At 43.4% G+C, this 23,458-nt stretch overlaps 1 protein-coding gene across 4 annotated transcripts; it reads left to right on the forward strand.

The window, feature by feature from the left end:
* Nucleotides 1-365: 365 nt before the first annotated feature.
* Nucleotides 366-22,798, forward strand: LOC111961485 (calcium-binding protein 1). Of its 4 annotated transcripts, none has more exons than XM_070441504.1 (8): nt 366-1,321; nt 14,528-14,692; nt 16,777-16,807; nt 17,193-17,336; nt 19,626-19,735; nt 20,083-20,157; nt 20,291-20,363; nt 21,544-22,798. In XM_070441504.1, the coding sequence occupies exons 1-8, from the start codon at nt 644-646 to the stop codon at nt 21,567-21,569; spliced, it is 1,302 nt and encodes a 433-aa protein (XP_070297605.1). In that variant the 5' UTR covers nt 366-643; the 3' UTR covers nt 21,570-22,798. The 4 variants fall into 4 exon arrangements, with proteins under 4 accessions (XP_070297605.1, XP_023839563.1, XP_070297606.1 ...); XM_070441505.1 differs by lacking the exon at nt 366-1,321 and adding an exon at nt 9,964-10,393; XM_023983795.2 differs by lacking the exon at nt 14,528-14,692 and having other exon boundaries at nt 369-1,321.
* Nucleotides 22,799-23,458: the final 660 nt, after the last annotated feature.

Raw genomic sequence — 23,458 nt, forward strand, 5'->3', positions numbered from 1 at the left:
CTCCCAATATTTTATGTAAATCATTAAAATAAGACAACTAGACATATCTTTTCAGTATTACTTACTAAAGAATTTCTAAATAAAACTGATCAAATGGATTTTAACACACTTGTGTGAAACTCTATGCCATATTCTTCTACCAGGGTAACGCTCCTTTTCTAAAAACATTTCATGAAATAGAAAAAAAAAGTGTAAACTGTGGCCATTTAGTTCCCTTTATATTGTATTCGCCTAAGCATGATCTTCATCCACATACCAATTTTTTTCAAAACGTGCTTTTTTTGTGTCAGCAATTAGACATTGTTCTTAGGGGGGGGCTAGTTACCCCCTAGTACCCTACTATAGAAGCGACTGATTCCTCACTTCGCCTGACACGTAAGGACATCTTTACAATTGCGCGACCAGGTTGCATTCAGAACTTTATAATTTCACAAGTGAGAGTGTAGGTGGGTGTTCCTAGTTTGCATTGTCGCCTAGGCTAGAGTCGCGCGAATAGGCTACTCTGAGGTGATCCAACAGGCTGCCCTGACTACACACTGGCTAAATGCTCAGCACGACCACACAGGTGCATCTGTCTTAAACGACCTCCTGTCTAGTCCTGGTATCTGCACACAGTAATACATTAAGGGAACGGCATACGACAATGAGCTCCTCTCTTCCCAAAAGCGAATCTACCACCTCTCTGCTGAGAGCTTCGGCCGTGCCGGTGAGTCGGAGGTCCGAACATTCTGAGCATCATGGGTCGCGCAGCCACTGTAGTCACATCCACCAACCCGACGGAGGTACAGATGTACCTGACGAGCCGTGTTGGACCGATGAGCGCGAGGCAAGCGCGCGCAGACCCCTTTGTCAACCGAGGCATGCTGGTGGCAGGACAGACAGGAATGGATGTGATAAACGGGGACATTCCCACCAACAAAGCAGCCACTACAATGACGGCTACAGCCAGGAAGAAATTAGAGAGCGGATGGATCGGAGCGGGAAAGACCGCAGTAAGTCGTCTAGACACCCACACCACCACCACCACCACAACACCTCAAGATGTGACCTGCCGCCAGCGCATCACCACGGCAACGCACGTCCGGGGCGGAGGTCTTCGCCAACTCCATCCTATACTAAACAATCCGACGATACTGCGTACTTTTTTGAATCAAAGGACAGAATAAATACTGGGTCGTCCACGAGTTTAAACTCGGTCCCACCCGCAACGGCCACGCCAGTTACCGGCCCCGTTACCAGCCGCACCTCCAAAAGACTCAGCACAGCTCCATCTGAACATGACTCCAATCTGCACCCGATAGTGAAATCAGTCTTCGGGCAGGTACGTAGTAGTCCCTTGTCTAGACAGAACTATAACACATGATTACTCTCGAACAAACATTCAAAGTCAGCACAAGGATTCAACAAGTAAATTAAACTGGAGATTAATACTCATTATCGATACATACGACCATTGCCAAAAAACGGCGCGCGACAGAAGTTCGCTTTTTATTCAATAGGAATTTATGTATTGTTTTAAGGGTAATTTCGAATTGTCATTTTAGACAATCTTCATAGGCTACACCATCACTATACTGTAAAACTGTCTGTCTCTAACAAAATGCAAAAAGATTAAACTTAATTTACACCGTTGTCCCGTTAATAAACGCGTAGGTGTTTGTTGTGTAACAAAGAGATGGGGAAAAAAACACGTTTAAAGGTCCAATGCAGCTGGGTTTTTTAAAATCTCAATATCAAATCATTTATGTGTAACAAATAAGTACCTTACTGTGATTGTTTTCAATTAAAATAGTCAAAAAAACAAAAACAGCTTCTTAGCAAAGAGCAATTTTCAAGCAAGAATTTTGCTAGGACTGTCTGGGAGTGGTCTGAGTTGGGAGGGGAAAACTGAAAATTAGCTGTTACTGGCAGAGAAGTTTGGAACTCTCTTTCATATTGGTCTATTGACACATTTACCGCCTGGTGATGTCACTAGGCAAGCCAAAACTGCATCCCACGAAAAACAGGATGAAATTTCATGTGGTCTTTTCTCTTACAGTAAAAATGCTTTATCTTAATGTTCACAATTTCACAGTATTGTTTCAACCTCATAGTGTGGAAATATATATATAATCACAGGAAATCATGTTTTTGAACGTTTTTTTAACAGTAATTCATGGCACAGAAATGTAGAATGTGTGACAACAGAGAAGGTATTATGGATTTTTCCAACAGCACAGTGCACTACACAATGCCTCAAACTTGCCCCCAAGATTTCAATGCCTTAATATATTTGAAACAAGACAGTTTGAGACATATGAATAGTAGCCTATAAGTTAGATGATATGGCTCAGACAGCTCAGACATGCGTGATATACACACCTAGAGAAAAATTGAATGCTTCACAGTGTCAGGTTGGTCTGGTAGGGTCAAAGGTGAGAGACAGGTAGAGCAGCAACCCAAGCCAAAATGTGACCGGACACCCATTCACCCCTGCTGACCATATTAAAAATGTATGTACATTTTGAGTCCAAATTGAACTTCCATGTATCTGATAATTCGTTTCATGGCGGGGCTGGCAGACTACCATGCGTAGCAGTATGAATAAGGATACTCTCATCATGTCAGTCAGGTGGATAAACTTTCCAATCCTGTGGAAATTGTAGCTGTGCTGAACACCCGACTGCCCACACACACACACACACACACACACACACACACACACACACACACACACACACACACAGCTATTTGTGGTAAGTCACACTCACATCAAGTGTTTAAAAAAGAAAGTGACATTGAACAGTGATAACACTGTGAGAAATTGGGGAAGGTAAAGGTAAAATCTACGCTATACTTTGGGGCTGTAAACCTACAGATGGAGAGGTGAGGGTCGATGGTAAAAGAAGGGTGCTTCTCCATCTCTTCATTCCTGCATCCCATCTCCTCTACCATCTACAAATACGAAAGCCCTCCTCAAAGTCCTCATACAATAGTCTCATTCCTACTGTGCCTCTGTTGCTCTTCATATAGGATATCCAGTTTTCTTTCTGTGCTTTGAAATATTTGTCTCAGTACTGAAGGAGATATAAAGCTCAGGAGGCAATACTTTCCTCATGTGTTAATTTGTGCCAGAAATAACTTCACTCAATCTAGGCCAGAGCTCTAATCAGTCACAGGAGTTCCAGGCAGCAAACCCAAATCTATGCAGCACTGCTGTGCTCTATTCTGCCTGTCTCAATCTGCTCCATAGTGAGACAGTAGTCCTCTATCACTCTATCCAATCATTATGCTTTGAAATGGGAATACAGAAGGACCTCTAATGACAATATCTGTTAACACTCGCTTGCCTGTGAAATTGCTCAGCTGGAGGAGTTTTCAAGTAGAAAAAGTGTGCAAGGTGACTGTCACTTGATGCTAGTTACTGAAAATCAGAGCCTTGTCACAACGCTCTCAGACTCTTTCAGTAGTATCACATCTATAACTGGATATGCAGTATGGTTGAGTCCAATTAAGTCATTGCAAAGTTTCAATGCACCTGAGAGTTGTGTTGTGGTGCCGAGATATTGCAAGATGTTCTGTTTCTCTGATACAAAGGTCGTCTGTGTGTCTGCGTGTGTGTGCGCGCGTGGGTGTGTACTTCCCTGTGTGTGTTTGCACAAATGTGCATGTTTGGATCTTTGGTTGTGATACTCTATTAGAGGACACTGCCTTTCACATTTACATGTCACATCTGATTGTGTTTTTGTATTGGCACTGGTACAAGTATACTTTGAATACATGTTTTGATATGGAGTGAGAATATACCCACTGACATTCTACATTTCATATTTCCATCAAGGTCTGCATACAATCCCTACAGAACTTATTTTCTGCCAGTGGAAGCTAAATATAGCATTCCCAAGACCTGATTATAAGAGAGTAGAGGAGAGCAGCCTTTTATGTGGTAGTAAAAATATTCAAATCCTTTGGCTAATGCGCTACCTGACAAAGCCAGTTTGCAAGTTGGTGACTTAAGCAGGGATCCCTGCATAAGCAAACGTATTATCTCAAGCATCCGTATAAATAGCAGGTTTTCATTTTCATCAGAAGGAATGACTGAAATAGAGGGGCTATGAGGTCATGAGACTAATGAGTGTTTAATGAGGAATGATTCCTATCAGTAAAGGAACATCTTGGTCTAAGAACAACATCGCGGTCTAGACGTATGAATAAATAAAACAGCACACATGTTGGACAGTCATGATAACAACATCATTACACTCATACTCTCAGTTCTTGGGGGACATAATTATCTCACACATAACTGCTTTCATATTTTCACTTCATCTGTGTTGTACTTAGCAAGACTGTATATCGATGTAGTCATACATTAATTACAGTATATAGGCTACATTTTCCATCGCTATTCATTTATAGACCAATCCAGGTAACAGCAGCACCTTGGACATGGACACCTGGAATTATCACCAGTGAACTTCTGCCTTGCTTCTTAGCCACGATTGGGTCAAACTCTTCTTTCAGTCTATTCGCAGCTTTCACTGCTGTAGCGACTTTATTTGACCCAAAGATACCTGTTCTGAGGAAAGGAAAATATTCATTGGAAGTCTGGGAAAAGAAGTAAATAGATGATAGTTTCTCAACAATGAGAAAACACCTCTGAGATGACACCACCAGATGGAGGTGACTGCTTACAATTTGTTAAACAGAGAGTGTGGGTTTGTTTGTAAGATTTGTGTCAAGGATTTGTATTACCATAAACCGTGGATACAAACACAAAGCATTTTCAATGTATTCAAAGTGGTGTATTTGTGTGTACATCCGTGTTTGATAACAGGCTGTGTGTTGGTTCTGCAGTTTACCCAGCTTGAGCTAATAAATTACTCATTATTAAACTGTGTTGTGTGTTAAGGATTTTGACAATCACACATTAGCAAATCCACAGTTCTCAAACCAAGCCTCTGTGTATTATATAAGCAGGTATTTAAGGAATTGGATAAATAGGAGGAGGGATCCGAGCTAGGTGGACAGGCATGCTGATAGGCCTGGGTTATGTAAGGAAAACACAGGACTCTATTTTTCCTCTTCAGCTCCCTGTTGTCACAGCATCTGACAGCTCTCTGGTAAAATCACAGCTGAGGCTTCCTTTTCCCTTGCTCCCTTTTCCTGCTGTTGCTCTCTCTCCCTCCTCCCTACCTTCCCTTGTCACTCTTCCACTGAATCATCTTCTCTGTCTCTCTCTCTCTCCTTTGTCAGTCTCCTTTCTTTCCCTTTTTATTGGTTCTCTGACCATCTTTCCATCCCTCCCTTTTTACCTCCCTCCCTCCCTCCCCCCTTCCCTCTCTCCCGCCAGGGTCATACTGACCTTGATGAGGTCTGAAAGGGAAAGAGAATAGGGGGGGGCAGAAAAAATGGAGAGAGATCATGGATGACAGAAAATAGAGAGAAAGGGGGAAGGGAAAGGAGGTGTAGATAAGCTGCTATGATGTAGGTATTGTCGTATGAACCATGTCATTTCAGTTTTCAATATGTTTATAGCCCAAAGACTATTTATAGCCACGGATGGGTATTTATACAGTCCATTAACGGATGGTTGTGAAGGAGCTAGATGTTTTCACTATTCAGTTAAATCCTCATTGAAATGGGAAGGATTAGACCGTGAAATTCAAGAGACTGTGTAATGACGTGTGTGTGTCCGTGCGCATGTGCGTGCACGCGCGTGTTTGTGTGTGAATATTAATTATTAATATTCATGGTAACCTGAGGCTGTCTGTAGCCAGTGAAAGAGGAAATCAGTGAGAGAGAGAGAGACAAAGAGAGAGAGAGAGAGAGAGTGAGAGTGAGAGAGAGAGATAGAGAATGAGAGAGTGCGAGAGAGAGAGAGAGAGAGAGACAGACAGAGAGAGAGTGAGTAATGTTGATAATATTTCCCATCTTGTTTTGTTTTGTCTTTCATACCAGATCATGTGTCTTCTCAGTCATGTTGAGACTGGTCTACTACTGTTGCTTTAATGTATTGTTGTTCTGATTAATATTGTTGTTGTAGTTGTTGTTAATGGTAATCCCATGTCCACTACTACTATTTTTATTGCTGTTGATCCCACCATTTATTTATATATAAATATATATATATTTTGTATATACAGTATATACATATATATTTGACTTTGATTTTTCGATATGTATACTTTGACAATGTAAGTAATAATGAACTTGCCATGTCAATAAAGTCAATTGAATTGTTGAATTGAGTGAAAGGAGAGACAGAGAGAGAAGAGTGAGAGAGAGAGAGAGAGTGAGGAGGAAGGAGTAGACGAAGATAGCAGGAGAGACACGAGAGAGAGAGACAGAGAGAGAGTGGAGAGAGGGGGAGAGAGACAGAGAGAGAGAGATAGAGTAAGAGAGAGAGAGAGAGGAGAGAGAGAGACAGAGAGATCAGGGAGACTAGAAGAGAAGGAGACAGAGAGACAGGGAGACAGAGTGAGACAGAGAGAGAGAGAGAGACAGAGAGAGACAGAGAGAGAGAGACAGACAGAGACAGAGAGACAGAGAGAGAGAGAGTGAAAGGGGACACAGAGGTTAAAGCAGATGAGATGCAGAAGAAAAAGAGAAGTGTAATATTGGCTGGGGTTGTATAAAATAGTATGTGCTTTGCTATTTGAAATGTTGACAGCAAACTACTCCCCCTCCATTCTCCTTTTTCATGAGCTTCTCTCTTCACTATCCCTAGCACGGAATTCATTAGTCTCAAATGAAAGATGATAGTTTCCTTGCATAAAATAACAACCAATTCAACCTAATCAATTATTCACACTTGAATTAAAATGACTGTTATATTTTACCTCAGGAGATGACCTGTCACCATGAAGGTCACCATAGCCTCTCTCTGCCTGGGGCACTTTTATAGGTCACTGAATGGATGCTCCTCTGGTGATCTTCACATACAGAGCTGTGAGGCTGCGAACATGCTACAAGGTCATCGTCCCAATTCAACTGGTTTCTCAGGCTCAACTCTCCTCCATAAGGAGACAGAGATCAGGGTTGTTCATTCTTCAATATTTAACCCCAGATGAAACGAAAATACAAAGAATAAAGCACATTGTTAATCTATTTTCTCAGAAGAACATCTGTATCTGAAATGTGAATAGTGACGTGAGGCAATGTAGCGTTATAATATACAGTAATAATTATACGTCATTGGAGGAGGTACAACCTTTTTACTGTGAGACTAATATTTTCATTGTTGTATAGAGGTTACAGAATGAGCCCACACTCACATACAGTACCATAGTATAGTACATTGGGTATAGTACATACATGGAATGAGAAACGACATACCATGACGGCATCATGAGAGATGACGTTATCAGCCCTCCCAGTCCCAGACCCCTCTCCCTTCTCTCCCAGCTCAAATCTTCTTTAAACTGCGAATGCCATTATTAACATGACATCTCCTAATGGAATTAGCTGCCTGTCTCTCCCGTGACAAACTGTATACGTGTGTGCAAGTGTGTCTGCATGTGTGCAGCTTGTTGAAATACTAAGGCATGCTTTCCTTTGTGTGATGACTGTGGGTGTTCATGTGACTTGTTATTAGCACACATTATAGAGGGATTTTTGTATGGTTGAGTCTATATCAGGAGGTGTGTGAATGCAGTGAGCATTATTGTTTATGTGAATTGGCACCATTATGTAGGTTTAATAAGCTGCGTGTGTGCTGTGTCTTTGCACTGACATTATGAGAGCCGACAGCTCCCGAGGCTGATTTCTGATGTGTTCTGATGTTCACAATGAGCCTCCGTGAGGGGAAACCGAGAGGCAGAGTGAGAATAAATGAATGGAAGAGAGAGGATAGACGAGAGATAGGACCTTGGTGTGTGTAACTATGGGAAACAATTGACAAAGTCAAACAGGAAATGATGTCGTTGATTATGTGACCAGTGGCAGCCACTGCAGGGGATTGCAGGGATTGCTATCAGCATCAGCATCCCTGTGGCGCTTGCTGTCTAAAAGCTGAGACCCCTGTAGCGATCTAGCAAGTATATGCAGTGATTTGTGGTGTGTGTTTGCGCGTGTGTGTAGTACATGTACGCATGTGTGTTGTGTGTGTGTGTGTGTGTGTGTGTGTGTGTGTGTGTGTGTGTGTGTGTGTGTGTGTGTGTGTGTGGTGTGTGTGTGTGTGTGTGTGTGTGTGTGTGTGTGTGTGTGTGTGTGTGCCATCATTCACATGCTTTTATGTTCATTTCGTGCATATTTTGTAGAGCTTTGACTTTGATCTCCATACTGTCCCTTCTTAGTTTAGCATGACTTTTGCATGAGCGTACTTCTTCTGTGTGTGTACATGTGTGTTGTACGAGAGAAGGGGGAGGTAGCCTATTGGTTAAGAGCGTTGGGCCAGTAACCGAAAGGTCGCTGGTTAGAATCCCCGAGCTAACTAGGTGAAAAAATCAGTCGATGTGCCCTTGAGCAGGCACTTAACCTTATTGCTCCTGCTAAATTGCCCTGGAAAAGAGCATCTGACAAATGACTAAAATGTACATGAAGAAGAGAGGGGAGGGAGAGAGCGGAGGGGAGAGAGGGAGGAGAAAAAGAGAAGGGGGAGCGAGACAGCGTGTGTTGTTTTTTAGCTCCACAGCCCCACATCTGTGGTGTGTTTAATCAGTGTAATGCATGTGTGGGTTTAATCCAGTGTATTGCATGTGTGGGGTTTAATCCAGTGTATGCATGTGTGTGTGTAATCCAGTGTATGGCATGTGTGGGTTATATCCAGTGTATGCATGTGTGTGTTTAATCCAGTGTATGCATGTGTGGGTTTATATCCAGTGTAATGATGTGTGTGTTTAATCAGTGTATGCATGGTGGATCCAGTGTATGCAATGTGTGTGTTAATCCAGTGTATGCATGTGTGTGTTTAATCCAGTGTATGCATGTGTGTGTTTAATCCAGTGTGCATGTGTGGTTTAATCCAGTGTGTGCATGTGTGGGTTTAATCCAGTGTATGCATGTGGTGTGTTTAATCCAGTGTATGCATGTGTGGGTTTAATCCAGTGTATGCATGTGTGGGTTTAATCAGTGTATGCATGTGTGGGTTTAATCCAGTGTATGCATGTGTGGGTTTAATCAGTGTATGCATGTGTGTGTTTAATCCAGTGTATGCATGTGTGGGTTTAATCCAGTGTATGCATGTGTGGGTTTAATCCAGTGTATGCATGTGTGGGTTTAATCCAGTGTATGCATGTGTGGGTTTATCCAGTGTATGCATGTGTGGGTTTAATCCAGTGTATGCATGTGTGGGTTTAATCCAGTGTATGCATGTGTGGGTTTTAATCCAGTGTATGCATTGTGTGGGTTTAATCCAGTGTATGCATGTGTGTGTTTAATCCAGTGTATGCATGTGTGGGTTTAATCCAGTGTTGCATGTGTGGGTTAATCCAGTGTATGCATGTGTGGGTTTAATCCAGTGTGTGCATGTGTGGGTTTAATCAGTGTTGCATGTGTGGGTTTTATCCAGTGTATGCATGTGTGGGTTTAATCCAGTGTATGCATGTGTGGGTTTAATCCAGTGTATGCATGTGTGGGTTTAATCCAGTGTGTGCATGTGTGGGTTTAATCAGTGTGTGCATGTGTGGGTTTAATCCAGTGTATGCATGTGTGGGTTTAATCCAGTGTATGCATGTGTGGGTTTTAATCCAAGTGTATGCATGTGTGGGTTTAATCCAGTGGTTGTGCATGTGTGGGTTTAATCCAGTGTGGTGCATGTGTGGGTTTTAATCCAGTGTATGCATGTGTGTGTATTTGGATTAGTGTCTCCAGTGTGTTGCTCGGGGGAAGGTAATATGTTAATGAGCTTCTTTACCACTTTCTCTTTGCAGAGATGGTTTGAAACAGTGCAACAGAGTGAGGGAGAGAGAGACGGGAGAGGGAGGGGGGAAAAGAGGGAGAGAGAGAGAGGACGGTGAGCCAATGAATAAAGCAATCTTGCATTTTCTGCTTTGAGCGCATGCATCGCATGCCTGCCTCCTCTCCCTCTCATGTCTTTGTCACTTTGATCTTTCATTCTTTGTAGTATTTCTTTGCTTTCCTCCATTTAGGTTTACCTCCCCTCTTCCCTCTCTTCCTGTGACTCCCAGTGTCCTTCCCTCTAGGTCATATGTTGATCCTGTGCAACCTCACTCTCCCACTCTTTCTCTGTGCGTCTCTCTCTCCCCCTAAATTCCCTCGTCTTAGTTTCTGACCCACTGGACCCCCTTTCTCTTTATCCCATACATAGAAACACATGCACATGCAAACGCACACGCAAACACATGCCCACACACCACACAGACATACTAACACAGACACGTTTAGAGACGCACCACACACCGAGAGGGACTTCACCATGGGGAACTCTGTCAAATCTCACTTCTCCAAGAAGGTAAGGTTTTGTGTACTGTGTTCTGGCTGTGGTCTACCTGGACCCCTGACTGTCTGTGGTGCATGTCTCACTATGTGTCCATAACTTGACTGGAGGCTATTGGACCACACTGGACCTTTTTGACCCTGGGATTGTGTCACGGGAGGTTGGTGGCACCTTCATCAGGGAGAATGGGCTCGTGGTAACGACTGGAGCGGAATCGGTGGAATGGTATCAAATACGTCAAACACATGGTTTCCAGGTGTTTGATGCCATTCCATTTGCTCTGTTCCGGCCACTATTATGAGCCTTCTCCACTCAGCAGACACTACTGGATTGTTTACAGTAGTGTTGGACTGTGAGAGATTTGGTTTTAGAGCACACTGCTGTATTGACTGTGAGAGACTTGGTTTTAGAGCACACTGTTGTATTGACTGTGAGAGACTCGGTTTTAGAGCACACTGCTGTATTGACTGTGAGAGACTTGGTTTTAGAGCACACTGCTGTATTGACTGTGAGAGATTTGGTTTTAGAGGCACACTGCTGTATTGACTGTGAGAGACTTGGTTTTAGAGCACATGCTGTATTGACTGTGAGAGACTTGTTTTAGAGCACACTGCTGTATTGACTGTAGAGAGACTTGTTTTTTAGAGCACACTGCTGTATTGACTGTGAGAGACTTGTTTTTAGAGCACACTGCTGTATTGACTGTGAGAGACTTGTTTTTAGAGCACACTGCTGTATTGACTGTGAGAGACTGGTTTTAGAGCACACTGCTGTATTGACTGTGAGAGACTTGGTTTTAGAGCACACTGTTGTATTGACTGTGAGAGACTTGGTTTTAGAGCACACTGCTGTATTGACTGAGAAGACTGTTTTTAGAGCACACTGCTGTATTGGACTGTGAGAGACTTGGTTTATATCACACTGCTGTATTGACTGTGAGAGACTGTTTTTTGAGCACACTGTGTGTATTGACTGTGAGAGACTTCGGTTTTAGAGCACACTGTTGTATTGACTGTGAGAGACTTGGTTTTAGAAGCACACTGCTGTATTGACTGTGCGAGACTTGTTTTAGAGCACACTGCTGTATTGACTGTGAGAGATTTGGTTTTAGAGCACACTGCTGTATTGACTGTGAGAGATTTGGTTTTAGAGCACACTGTTGTATTGACTGTGAGAGACTCGGTTTTAGAGCACACTGCTGTATTGACTGTGAGAGACTCGGTTTTAGAGCACACTGCTGTATTGACTGTGGGGCATCTCAGTTAGACTTCTGGTCTGAGGAGCAGTGCTCCCGCTCTTACAGGCTAGTTGTGAATATTAGAGGAGACAGGACAACCTAGTGTGTCATGCTGTTGTCTCATCCACCCCACTGAGCCACAGTAACTAAAATAGTCCGCTGACCAGCATAGAATACCGACTGTGATGCTTGAAATCATTTGTGGACTGGATGACGACAATACCACTCTACCACGCATTAGGATGTCACGACTTCTGCCGAAGTCGATGCATTTCCTTGTTCGGACAGTGTTCGGCGGTCGACTTCGCCGGTCTTCTAGCCATCGCCGATCCATTTTTCATTTTCCATTTGTTTTGTCTCGTTTTCCCACACACCTGGTTCTCATTTCCCTCATTATGTGTTGTGTATTTAACCCTCTGTTTCCCCCATGTCTTTGTGTGGTATTCTGTCAAGGTATGCGTGAAGGGCTGTAGGAAGTCAGGCGCAGGAGAGCAGATATTTGGTAGCAAAACGGAGCCTTTTATTTGGCGAACCAAAAGCACACGGCACAAACAAACACGAAATACAAATACGGGTTGAACATAACCAGCCTAACGTGCGCATACATGAAAACAGATAAACAATACCACACAAAGACATGGGGGAAACAGAGGGTTAAATACACAACACATAATGAGGGAAATGAGAACCAGGTGTGTGGGAAAACGAGACAAAACAAATGGAAAATGAAAAATGGATCGGCGATGGCTAGAAGACCGGCGACGTCGACCGCCGAACACCGCCCGAACAAGGAGAGGCATCGACTTCGGCAGAAGTCGTGACATAGGACTGTATTGTGTCTGTTTTCCCATATTTCTTTGTTATAGATATATACCAGATGGACACATAACTGTTTTTCCCTACTGAATGTCAGTTGAGCTGGAGTGACTGTGTTGGAGTCCTCAGTGTAGCCAATGATGCTCAACCGTCACTCAACTGTTGTCGACAGTGTCTAGTTGTGTCCTGGAACCCGCTAGCTGGGATGAGTGGTGTCAATGAGCAGGTTCATGTCAAGATCAACCACATGAGTCAAAGCCCCAAACCAGCGTCACCACTTCACCCCTTCAGAGGGGATACAGTGGCGCGGACAAACCAACAGGTGGCGCTATCCTGTTTAACCCTGCCTGCAGGAGCGCCGTGAACCGTAACCTGATCTTAGCAGAAACCTTGTTGATACGGGTTGTTTCTGCAACCGGCTGATGTTCATTGTTCCGTACGTGGACTACAGACTGGATTTGACTGAGCGGCATGTATCTATAGAATGGATATATTGGACTTAGTTTTACAGTATCTGCCAGCGCTACATGCTTAGTCTGTGTACAACAATGACAGCCACAGTTCTTTAGCTATCTAGTACGAAGATAACTGCACAATAAAGACATGACTTCATGTTCAGTGGGAGCGCTGGTCCACCATGCATCAGGGATTTAAATCCTCTTCAGCAGCTGTACATCCTTGAGCGTGTACGGTACAATATGACAAGCAACAGTTGAAGCCATCTGGTAAATAGGGAAGTTACTTCTTGACTGCTTCTCACATTCTAATATTGTTCTAGCTGCCAATTCAATGTCATCATTTTTAACATTAGTAGTGATTTTGGTGACACACTGGACCTTCAGAAAATCTGCACTGCTTCATGCATCACTTGCTCAGATTACCCAGTGGACAGTGTGATGGGGTGCACTGTAGCAGGGCAGGAGCTGGCACTCGAAATTCCACAGCAACAGATGGAGTATGAAGGTCACCCAAAATGTCCCACCAAGCTAATTAAAATCCCACCAAGGGAGGGAAGGAAGAAGGGCAGGGATAGAGAGATAGCTGTCTCGCTGCTGTGAAAGGCTATTTTGGGGGGAAACAAACAATGGAGGGAAATAGAAGCATATCCTTCTTAAGTTGCCAGCTCAGTGTTCCTTGTATAGTGACCCTTTTGTCATAAGCCTGTCAGCGTTCCGGTCTCTGAACACAGCTCAGCTCTGTCCACTGATGCCACTTTTCTGTCTGTCTGTCATTCGACTGAAGAAAGGTTGGCCCTTATTTGCCTTGGTGCAGATTAATATTTGTAAAGGTTTCAATGGTGGCTGATGTTCCCCTCTTTAATTAACCTGAGGCTCTGTCTGTAATTGGGGCTGTGCATTGTGGCCTGCCGCTGCCCCGTGGTCCACAGACTAATTGGTCATTATAATGTAATGGCTGGATGGATTTGATTCCTTCCATCATTGGGACAATGGTTAATTGGAATGAGCACGAAGCCATCCGTCTCTTTTATATGCGTGTGGCTTTCCTGTCGTGAATAAAACCCTGTATTTAAATGGTATTTAGACAAAATTATGTATTGAGAACTCTACATTTTTAACCAATAATGAGTGTGATCATTGTCTGGGTACCTTACACAGGGATCATTGTGCCACTATTACACTGTGCATATGTCAAAAGCAGAATGGCTTGCAGATATTTGTTTGGGTCTTCCTGCGTGTTCTCCCGTGGATTGGTCTGATTGTCTTAGTTAGCTGTTGTGTCTCTTTGATTGTATACATCTGGCAGTGTGCTGAGTCAAATAAGTGTCCCCAGCTGCACAGAGAGCGTCTTTGGGATGGATGGGTGGGTGACATTCAGGGCCCCGTTCACTGAACCCAGCACCTGACTGTTCCTTTCACATGACTGACACCCTGACCATTACCATCCTGACCTCTGACCTCACAGGGACTAGCAGACCTCAGCCTCCACCTCCAACCACCCACCCTCATGCCAGCTAGCCTCTTGTTGTAGTCTGACTCCATGTTGTCCATCCACAAGCTGAGTCACAGTCTGTGTCCCTGTCTCTGCCCCTGCGCCTCTATCTCCTGGCCCCACACCCTGGATGTCTGTGGCCCCAGGACCAGAAGAAGAACTACAGAGCAGTGCAGTCCTGTGAGGAGGGGACTGGGGGGGGCTATCTTGAGCCACTAGTGGCTATGGCTCAGAACGGAGGCAACATGCACAACGTACTGGGGCCTGCCTGCATCTTTCTACGCAAGGGCTTCGCTGAGAGCCGGCAGGCTGTACGTAAGTCCAGACACAAACAGACACATGCCCATAATGCATGCAGAGACACATTTACAGTATGTAGCTGCACCTGATAAAACAGTGTTCACAAAAGCTTACACACAATCATACAGACATTCTGTCTTTGTCTGCTTCTTTTTCACCCACGTTGACCAATACACTCCTTATGGACTCAAAGAAGAAGGTAACGACTCAAAATATTTGCAGTAACCTGCCAGTTGGTGTGAAGATAAGTGTATGCGTATGCGACTGTGTGTGGGTGTGTGTGTGTGTGATGGCACTCATTTCCATTTGTGTCACGCTGATAGATTGTAAGTCCTTGTGGTACACCTAGTATTAGCCTGACAGACTGCTATCCTGAGTACTAAAGTCTGTGTGGAGCAGCGGCAGATGTCTTCATCTGTCTCACTCTCACTGTGATCAGTGGAAAGGCCTTGTCGTTAAGGGAAGATGTGCACTGACCTCTCCTTGGTAGACTGGCACCGTCCATAGCCTGTCCTGACGATGTGCTCTGTTCTCGGGATGCAGGGGTGGATGCGGGGTCGAGCTACTTCAAAGGCTAGACTTTAAACTTGAGAGAGAACAAAAGGAACTCCTTCAGTCCTTGTTCCCCCACGACTCACCACCAACCTTCAAAGGTGGCATGTACCTCTCACCTCAGAGATAGGCTACTCAGACAAGCGTCAGACAAATTCTCTAGACTAAGTTGCATTTGGGTAGCCTGACGACTCACACTAAATACTTCCCCTGTTTTGTCGTTCACTACATACTTTAGTCTGAGACTGCTAACATTGGAGTCATTTGTCGTGACAAAGGGCACGAGGGGCGTTGTACAAAACAAAAACATCAACGATTGGATCGTCTCTAACCAATCAGAGTATCAAAGCCAATGAGGCTTTACCCACGTGTGTCCTGGCCCAATCCATCTTTTTCTGGACCAATCAGACGGCTCCAAATGTGTTCGCATTCGGTGAAGGGTTGGGGAGCTACTCAGATCCAGACTTATTGCGGAGAAGAGACTAACGTCAGTGGGCGTCCAAATGCATAGCATTTGGCCGGAGCAAGGAGTCTGAGTAGCCAGGCAAGCATTTGGGTTCATCATTACATGATTTAACACAAGAAAGGGGTTGCACACATGACAAAGGTACTCTATGATATATTATACTGAACAAAAATATAAACGCAACATGTAAAGTATTGGTACCATGTTTCATGAGCTGAAATAAAAGATACCAGACATGTTCCATACGCACAAAAAGCGTATTTCTTTCAAATTTGGTGCACAAATTTGTTTACATCCCTGTTAGTGAGCACTTCTCCTTTACCAAGATAATCCATATCCCTGACAATTGTGGCATATCAAGAAGCTGATTAAACAGCATTATCACTACATATGTGCATCTTGTGCTGTGGACAATAAAAGGCCACTCTAAAATGTTCAGTTTTGTCCCTCAACACAATGCCACAGATGTCTCAAGTCTTGAGGGAGTGTGCAATTGGCATGCTGACCGCAGGAATGTCCACCAGAGCTGTTGCCAGAGAATTGAATGTTCATTTCTCTACCATAAGCCGCCTCCAACGTCGTTTCAGAGAATTTGGCTGTACGCCCAACTGGCCTCACAACCGCAGATCACGTTTAACCACGCCAGCCCAGGACCTCCACAACCGGCTTCTTCACCTGCGGGATCGTCTGAGACCAGCCACCTGGACAGCTGATGAAACTGAGGAGTATTTCTGTCTGTAATAAAGCCCTTTTTTGGGGAAAACAAATTCTGATTGGCTGGGCCTGGCTTTTCGGTGGGTCTATGCCCTACCAGGCCCACCCATGGCTGCGATCCTGCCTATTCATATGAAATCCATAGACAAAGGCCTAATTTATTTATTTCAATTGACTGATTTCCTCATATGAACTGTAACTCAGTAAAATTGTTGAAATTATCGCATGTTGCGTTTATATTTTTGTTCATTATACTATTGTTGAATTGATAATATCTGACAAGTTTAGTTTTGTAGCATCATGAGTCATCACCTGAAGAGTGTCACATGCTGGGTTCTAACCCTGTCTTGTAATTCTTTACAGGATAGAGAGCTGAGGCCGGAGGAAATGGATGGTAAGTATCGTTATACAGGAGCATACAGTTTAAATGACAAAAAGCCTTCATATTGCATGGCATTGCATGGTATTGCATGGTGTTGCATAGTCCAGATCGAGCTGTAGCAGTCCTCACTGGTTTAGATGCAGACAATCAAAGGGTCTGACCTTGGTAAACTTTTATTGTCATGTTGTGTGCCTTTAAGTGCCTTTCCATGAACTTTTCTGCCCAAAATCATCATTGAGCCTGCGGACTGTTCCAAGCTTACACAAGCTTACCTCTCACCCTCATGTTCATTATACCACTACACTCATTGTAGTAGTAACAATAAACTAACAATGATTTTGATAATGTGGTTGAAATACCCAATTGATATTTCTCCATGTGTGCCTCTGTCTCACAGAGTTGCGTGAGGCTTTTAAAGAGTTTGACAAAGACCATGATGGCTTCATCGGCTGTAAAGACCTGGGCAACTGCATGAGGACCATGGGCTACATGCCTACAGAGATGGAGCTGATTGAACTGAGCCAGCAGATCAATATGAACTGTGAGTAACATGCTTTGTGGTGTGTGTGTTGTGTGTGTGTGTGTGTGTGTGTGTAGTGTGTGTGTGTGGTGTGTGTGTGTGTGTGTGTGTGTGTGTGTGTTGTGTGTTGTGTGTGTGTGTGTGTGTGTGGTTGTGTGTGTGTGTGTGTGTTGTGTGGGTGTGTGTGTCTGTGTGTAATAAATAGGGAGAATGTCGTGAGGCTCTTCTTTCTCTCTCTCTCCTCTCTCTCCCTCTTCTGTCCTTTCTCTTCCTCTCTCCTTCTCTCTCTCTTTTCTCTCTCTCTCTTCTCTCTCTCTATCTCTCTCTCTCCTCTCTCTCTCTCTCTCTCTTCTTTCTCTCCTCTCTCCTCTGTCTTTCCTCTCTCTCTCTCTGTCTCTCTCTCTGTCTCTCTCTCTGCTCTCTCTCTGTCTCTCTCTGTTCCTCTCTCTCTCTCTCCTCTCTCTCTCCTCTCTCTCTCTCTCTTCTTTCTTCTCTCTCTGTCTTTCTCTTTCTTTCTCTCTCTCTCTCTCTCTCTGTCTGTCTGTCTGTCTGTCGTCTGTCTGTCTGTCTGTCTGTCTGTCTTGTCTGTCTGTCTGTTGTCTTCTGTCTTCTGTCGTCTGTCTGTCTGTGTTGTCTTTGTCTGTCTCTCTCTCTCTCTCTTCTCTCTCTCAATTCAATTCAATTCAATTCATTCAAGGGGCTTATTGCATGGGAAACATGTGTTAACATTGCAAAGAAGTGAGTAGATAATACACAAAAGTGAAATAACATACAAATTACAGTAAACTTACACATACAGAAGTTTCAAAACAAGAAAGACATTACAATGTCTATATTAATATATATACGTGTTGTAACATGTACAAATGGTTAAAGCACACAAGTTAAATAAATAAGCTAAATATGGGTTTATTTACAATGGGTTTGTGCTCATGTTGCCCTTTTCTTGTGGCAACAGGCACAAATCTCTTGCTGTGTGCACATGTGAATTCACCCAGTAGATATGGAGTTTATCAAAATGGATTGTTTTCAAATTCTTTTTGGATCTGTGTAATCTGAGGGAAATATGTCTCTCTAATATGGTCATACATTGGCGGAGGGTTAGAGTGCACTCAGTTTCCACCTCATTTGTGGCAGTGAGCACATAGCCCTGTCTTCTCTTGAGAGCATGTCTGCCTACGCGCCGTTTCTCAATAGCAGGCTATGCTACTGAGTCTGTACATAGTCAAAGCTTTCCTTATGTTTGGGTCAGTACAGTGGTCAGGTATTCTGCACTGTGTACTCTCTGTTATGCCAAATAGCATTCTAGTTTGCTCTGTTTTTTGTAATTCTTTCCAAGTGTCAAGTAATTATCTTTTGTTTTCTCATGATTTGGTTGGTCTAATTGTGCTGTTGTCGGGCACTGTGGGTGTTTTGTGTTTGTGAACAGAGCCTAGGCCAGCTTGCTTAGGGACTCTTCTCCAGGTTCATCTCTCTGTAGGTGATGGCTTGTTATGGAAGGTTTGGGATCGCTTCCTTTTAGGTGTTGTAAATTTAACGGTCTTTTTCGGATTTTGTATTAGTGGGTATCGGCCTATTCTGCTCTGCATGCATTATTTGTGTTCTACGTTGTACACCGGAGGATATTTTTGCAGATTCTGCATGCAGGTCTCATTTGTGTTGTCTTCTCTCCTCTTCTCGTCTCATTCTCTCTGTCTCTCTGCTCTCTTCTCTCTCGTCTCTCTCTCTCTCTCTGTTTCTCCTTCTCTCCATCTCTCTCTCGTCTTGTTTCTCTCTCTCTCTCTCTCTCTCTCTGTCTTCTCGTGTCTTTTCTGTCTTTCTCTCTCTCTCCTTCTATCTGTCTCTCTCTCTCTCCTCTGTCTCTCCTCTTTCTCTGTCTTCTCATTTCCTCTCTCTGTTTTCTGTCTCTCTCTCTCTCCACCTCTGTCTCTCCCTCTCTAGCCTTTTCCTTTAACTCTCTTTTATTATTTCCTCTCTATCTCTTCTCCATCCCCTAACACACACTCAAAGACTTGCGCTCACCATTACACACAGGCCTCTGAACATTCAAGGTCCAGTACCTCTGACGTAGATCCCTTTAACAATCATCCCCGAAAGGAACATAAAATCACATCCGTCCAATAAATACTCTGTGGGCTTTGGGAACATTGATGGGTGAATGTGACGCTGTAGATATGACAAATAGCATATGTCTTGCCAGCCTTGTTTTTCTGTCCTCTTTCAAGGTTGCATGTTTCTGTCATTGTGCAAATGTCCCTGTAGATGTATTCTGTAGAAATGAATGTTTCCTCTATCCTCTATATCACACAGTGGGAGGACATGTTGACTTTGAGGACTTTGTGGAGCTGATGGGGCCAAAACTTCTGGCTGAAACAGCAGATATGATTGGGGTCAAGGAGCTGAGGGACGCTTTTAAAGAGGTGAGAATAAGCGATGGAGAGAAAGGGGGGTGGTATGGAATGAGAAAAGAATAAGAGAGAGAGTGATGGAAGTAGAGTGAGAGGGAAAGGAAGATAATTAAAATAGGAAGGTAATGAAAATAGGAAGGTAATGAAAATAGAAATGAGATGATAGAGAAAGAAAGAACCAAATCCAAAGGCGATGAAAGAAAGCTAGAAAGGTTTAAGCTAAAGGAAAGTTGATTCAATGAGGAGAAGCACTACTTACAAGGGGAACTCAATAGTAATTTGGGAGAGATGACGCTGTTTGGAAAGGGCAGAATACAATATTGCATGATTAACTAGTTCACTGTTAATTACTCGTTCAGTTTGACACCAATGGTGATGGCAAGATCAGCACATCAGAACTCAGAGAAGCAATGAAAAAACTTCTTGGTCAACAGGTAAGAAAAGTAGTCTTTCTCTTTGTGTGTTCCCTCACTCTTTCACTCAACTTGCCCACGCATCTGTCTGATCCTGTCACTGTAGCCTACATCGGAGTAGTGTTATTTCTCGGTTCTTTCCCTGTTCTGCTAGGTTGGTCACAGGGACCTAGAAGACATCCTGCGGGACATTGACCTGAATGGAGATGGTCACGTAGACTTTGAAGGTGAGCTGTCTAAGTGGGTTCTACGATACCTCCTTATAGGACGTTATTTGACCGGTATTATCGTCGTTGTTATTTTGTTGTAAGAAACATCCCAGGGGGCACGAACTGGTTGAATCAACGTTGTGTCCACATCATTTCAACAAAAGTCAAACGTGGATTTGAAAAAGTCCTCAATGTTAAGGAATTCCTTGGAATGTTTGTCTCTTTTCCACCCAACTTTTAACCTAAATCCAATGACATGGTTCAAATTGTTGTTGATTTCACGTTGAATTCACGTTGGTTGAAAACTCAATCAAATGTAAATCCAAACTAGACGTTGAACTGACGTCTGTTTCCAGTGGGATTAAATTGCAGCACCTGACAAATCCCTCTCCACTGTTCTTATCCAACCAGCCCCTTTGGGATGGCTGATATTGCTCAACATGAGCTCCCTCATAATAACAAGTCTCCACAAGATGTTCTGGCTTGCTTTATTGAACATAAAGCAAGCTAGCAATCTGTGGAGACTATTCCCTTCGGACACTCTCACATACTCAAATACAGACACAGTGCACAAACACTCTCTGTCTCTCTACCACTCACACACTCTTTCTCAATCACACACACACTCTCTCCAGCTTCACACTCACATTATCTCTCACACACACATACAAGCACATACACATGCATAGACACGCTGCCTCAGTGCCAATCCTCACACACACACACACACATTTTGAGTCAGGATACTCCAGCACCATGCTGAGAGTGAGGCGGGAGGATGAAGGGAGTCGGGCTGTCTGTCAGATTATCGTCACACCAAGGGATTATGTCACCACATAGATGACCAAGAGAACAAGGAAAGCATGCTCTTTCTCTCTCTCTCTCTCTCTCTCATTATTTTCTCTCTCTCTCTCTCTTCTCCATCCCCTAACACAGACTCGAAGACAGGCGGGACAAAAATAGCAATGTGCTGCTATTCTTCCTAGAGTCATTACCCACTAAATCCATCCATGTTTAGGATCCCCAGTGCTCATTTAGAAATAGAATTGTTGCTATGAAAATACATCTTTCATTTTATTGGCTGATAGAAGCACGTACAGTTCTTCAAAGAGCCATGATCTTCGGCCCCTACACTTGATCTAAATCATGTTCATTCTCTATCTCTGTTGTTTTATTCATCTTTCTCCTCACCCCTCAGAGTTTGTACGTATGATGTCTCGCTGAGTGACAGGTTAAGCACCTGTAGGCCATGTTTCTGACTGGCCCCTTTCCTGGTAAGAGAGGAAGAGAAGGAGAAGAGATGCCGGAGCCGTTACCAACGGACCACTTACCTCTGACTTCTGTACAACAGAAGGGGAAAGCAACATATCAACAACCGCCCTGCTACTGCCACATCCGAAGACGAGCACAGAAGCTGCCGGAACAACGTCAGTGATCATGATGCAGTATACTGCCGTCCTTAAGAGCACAACAGAACAACAGCCAGCCTCCCACAATTTTACACTGTACATTTCCGATATTAGAGAAAACATTTGTAGGTGTTTACAGGGGCTAAAGAGCAATGTGATGTTTGAGCTACTTACAATCATTACCATGGTTGGTCAAGGCTATGGGAAAGTAAATGAGACATATTGACATTTTTAGCATTTTCTCATGCCAGCGTCTCCCATAACCAACCTAAAGCACCATATTCCCCTCTGGGGCCTTTTACTCCTAAGCTAAACTTTTTAATGGCAATATTATTTCAATGTACCTACTGTCAAAATATGTATTGTTCATGTGTGCGTACGTGTATGTTTGTGTGTACCTCAATTCTCCCATATTGTACGATTCCATATGTCTTAAGCTACTGTAGAGTTAGTTTCAAACCCATGGCCTACGCTAGCCAACTGTCTCTGTCTTGAAATACATCTCATGTATTAGCGCTGATGCACTTCTTCAGATTTTATTGTTATCAAACACATATCGAGTTACATTATACAAGCTTTGAACATAGATGGGCAACTGTTTTGATAAAGGAAAGAGCATTTCCATGAAAACCGAAGACTGGGGAATGGGGTAGCAATCATAAATAAACTGTTTACGTCTGGCCAACCCAATACCCCAAAAATGTGTACATTGTTTTGCATGAATACTGAGATTGTATGGAGTGACACACTGTCACTCCATACAAATCAACAATGTGCACCACAGACAAACATACACACTGTAATTTATTGTGGTGATCAACATAACACTGAAACCTGTGTCTCTCTATGTGTGTGAAATCAGTGTGTATCTCTGTACTGATGAGAGTGTGTTTGTGTTTGAGTGTAGACCTTGTGAGTTTTTGTGTGTCCCTTACGCAGTCTTATTTGTGACTTTGAATTTGTCTTGTGCGATTCTATGCATGCCAAATACTAAAACAATGTGTAGCGTAGTAGTTGAGAATAAACAGCTTTATTGCAATTATACACTTTGTGTGTGTGCGTGCGTGCGTGTGTGTGACCTTGTCTATCTGCATTCAGAGTAGAGAGCATTCAGACTGGACCTGAGCTAGTTGGATATACACTGAGTGTACAAAACATTATGAACACCTGCTCTTTCCATGACATAGACTCAGGATTTTTAAGCCTTGAGACAATTGAGACATGGATTGTTTATGTGTGCCAGTCAGAGGGTGAATGGGCAAGACAAAATATTTAAGTACCTGTGAACGATGTATGGTAGTAGGTGCCAGGCGTTTGTGTCAAGAACTGCAACGCTGCTGGGTTTTGCACACGCAACAGTATCCCGTGTGTATCAAGAATGGTCCACCACCCAATGGACATCCAGCCAACTTCACAGAACTGTGGGAAGCATTGGAGTCAACATGGGCCAAAATCCCTGTGGAACGATTTCGACACCGTGTAGAATCCATGCCCCGACGAGTTGAGGCTGTTCTGAGGGCAAAAGAGGGTGCAACTCAAGGTGTTCTTAATATTTTGTACACTCTGTGTACTTCCATTAGCCTATAGGTTGCAAAAACCTGTCAGATACAGAAATAATGTAATTGATTACAAAATATTTAGAGAACTGAAATAGCATATGCAAAGACCCAGTTTGCTTTACAAAAGGAGTGAGAGAGAGAGAGC

The sequence above is a fragment of the Salvelinus sp. IW2-2015 genome, linkage group LG4q.1:29, assembly GCF_002910315.2.
Source record: "Salvelinus sp. IW2-2015 linkage group LG4q.1:29, ASM291031v2, whole genome shotgun sequence".
NCBI lineage: Eukaryota > Metazoa > Chordata > Actinopteri > Salmoniformes > Salmonidae > Salvelinus > Salvelinus sp. IW2-2015.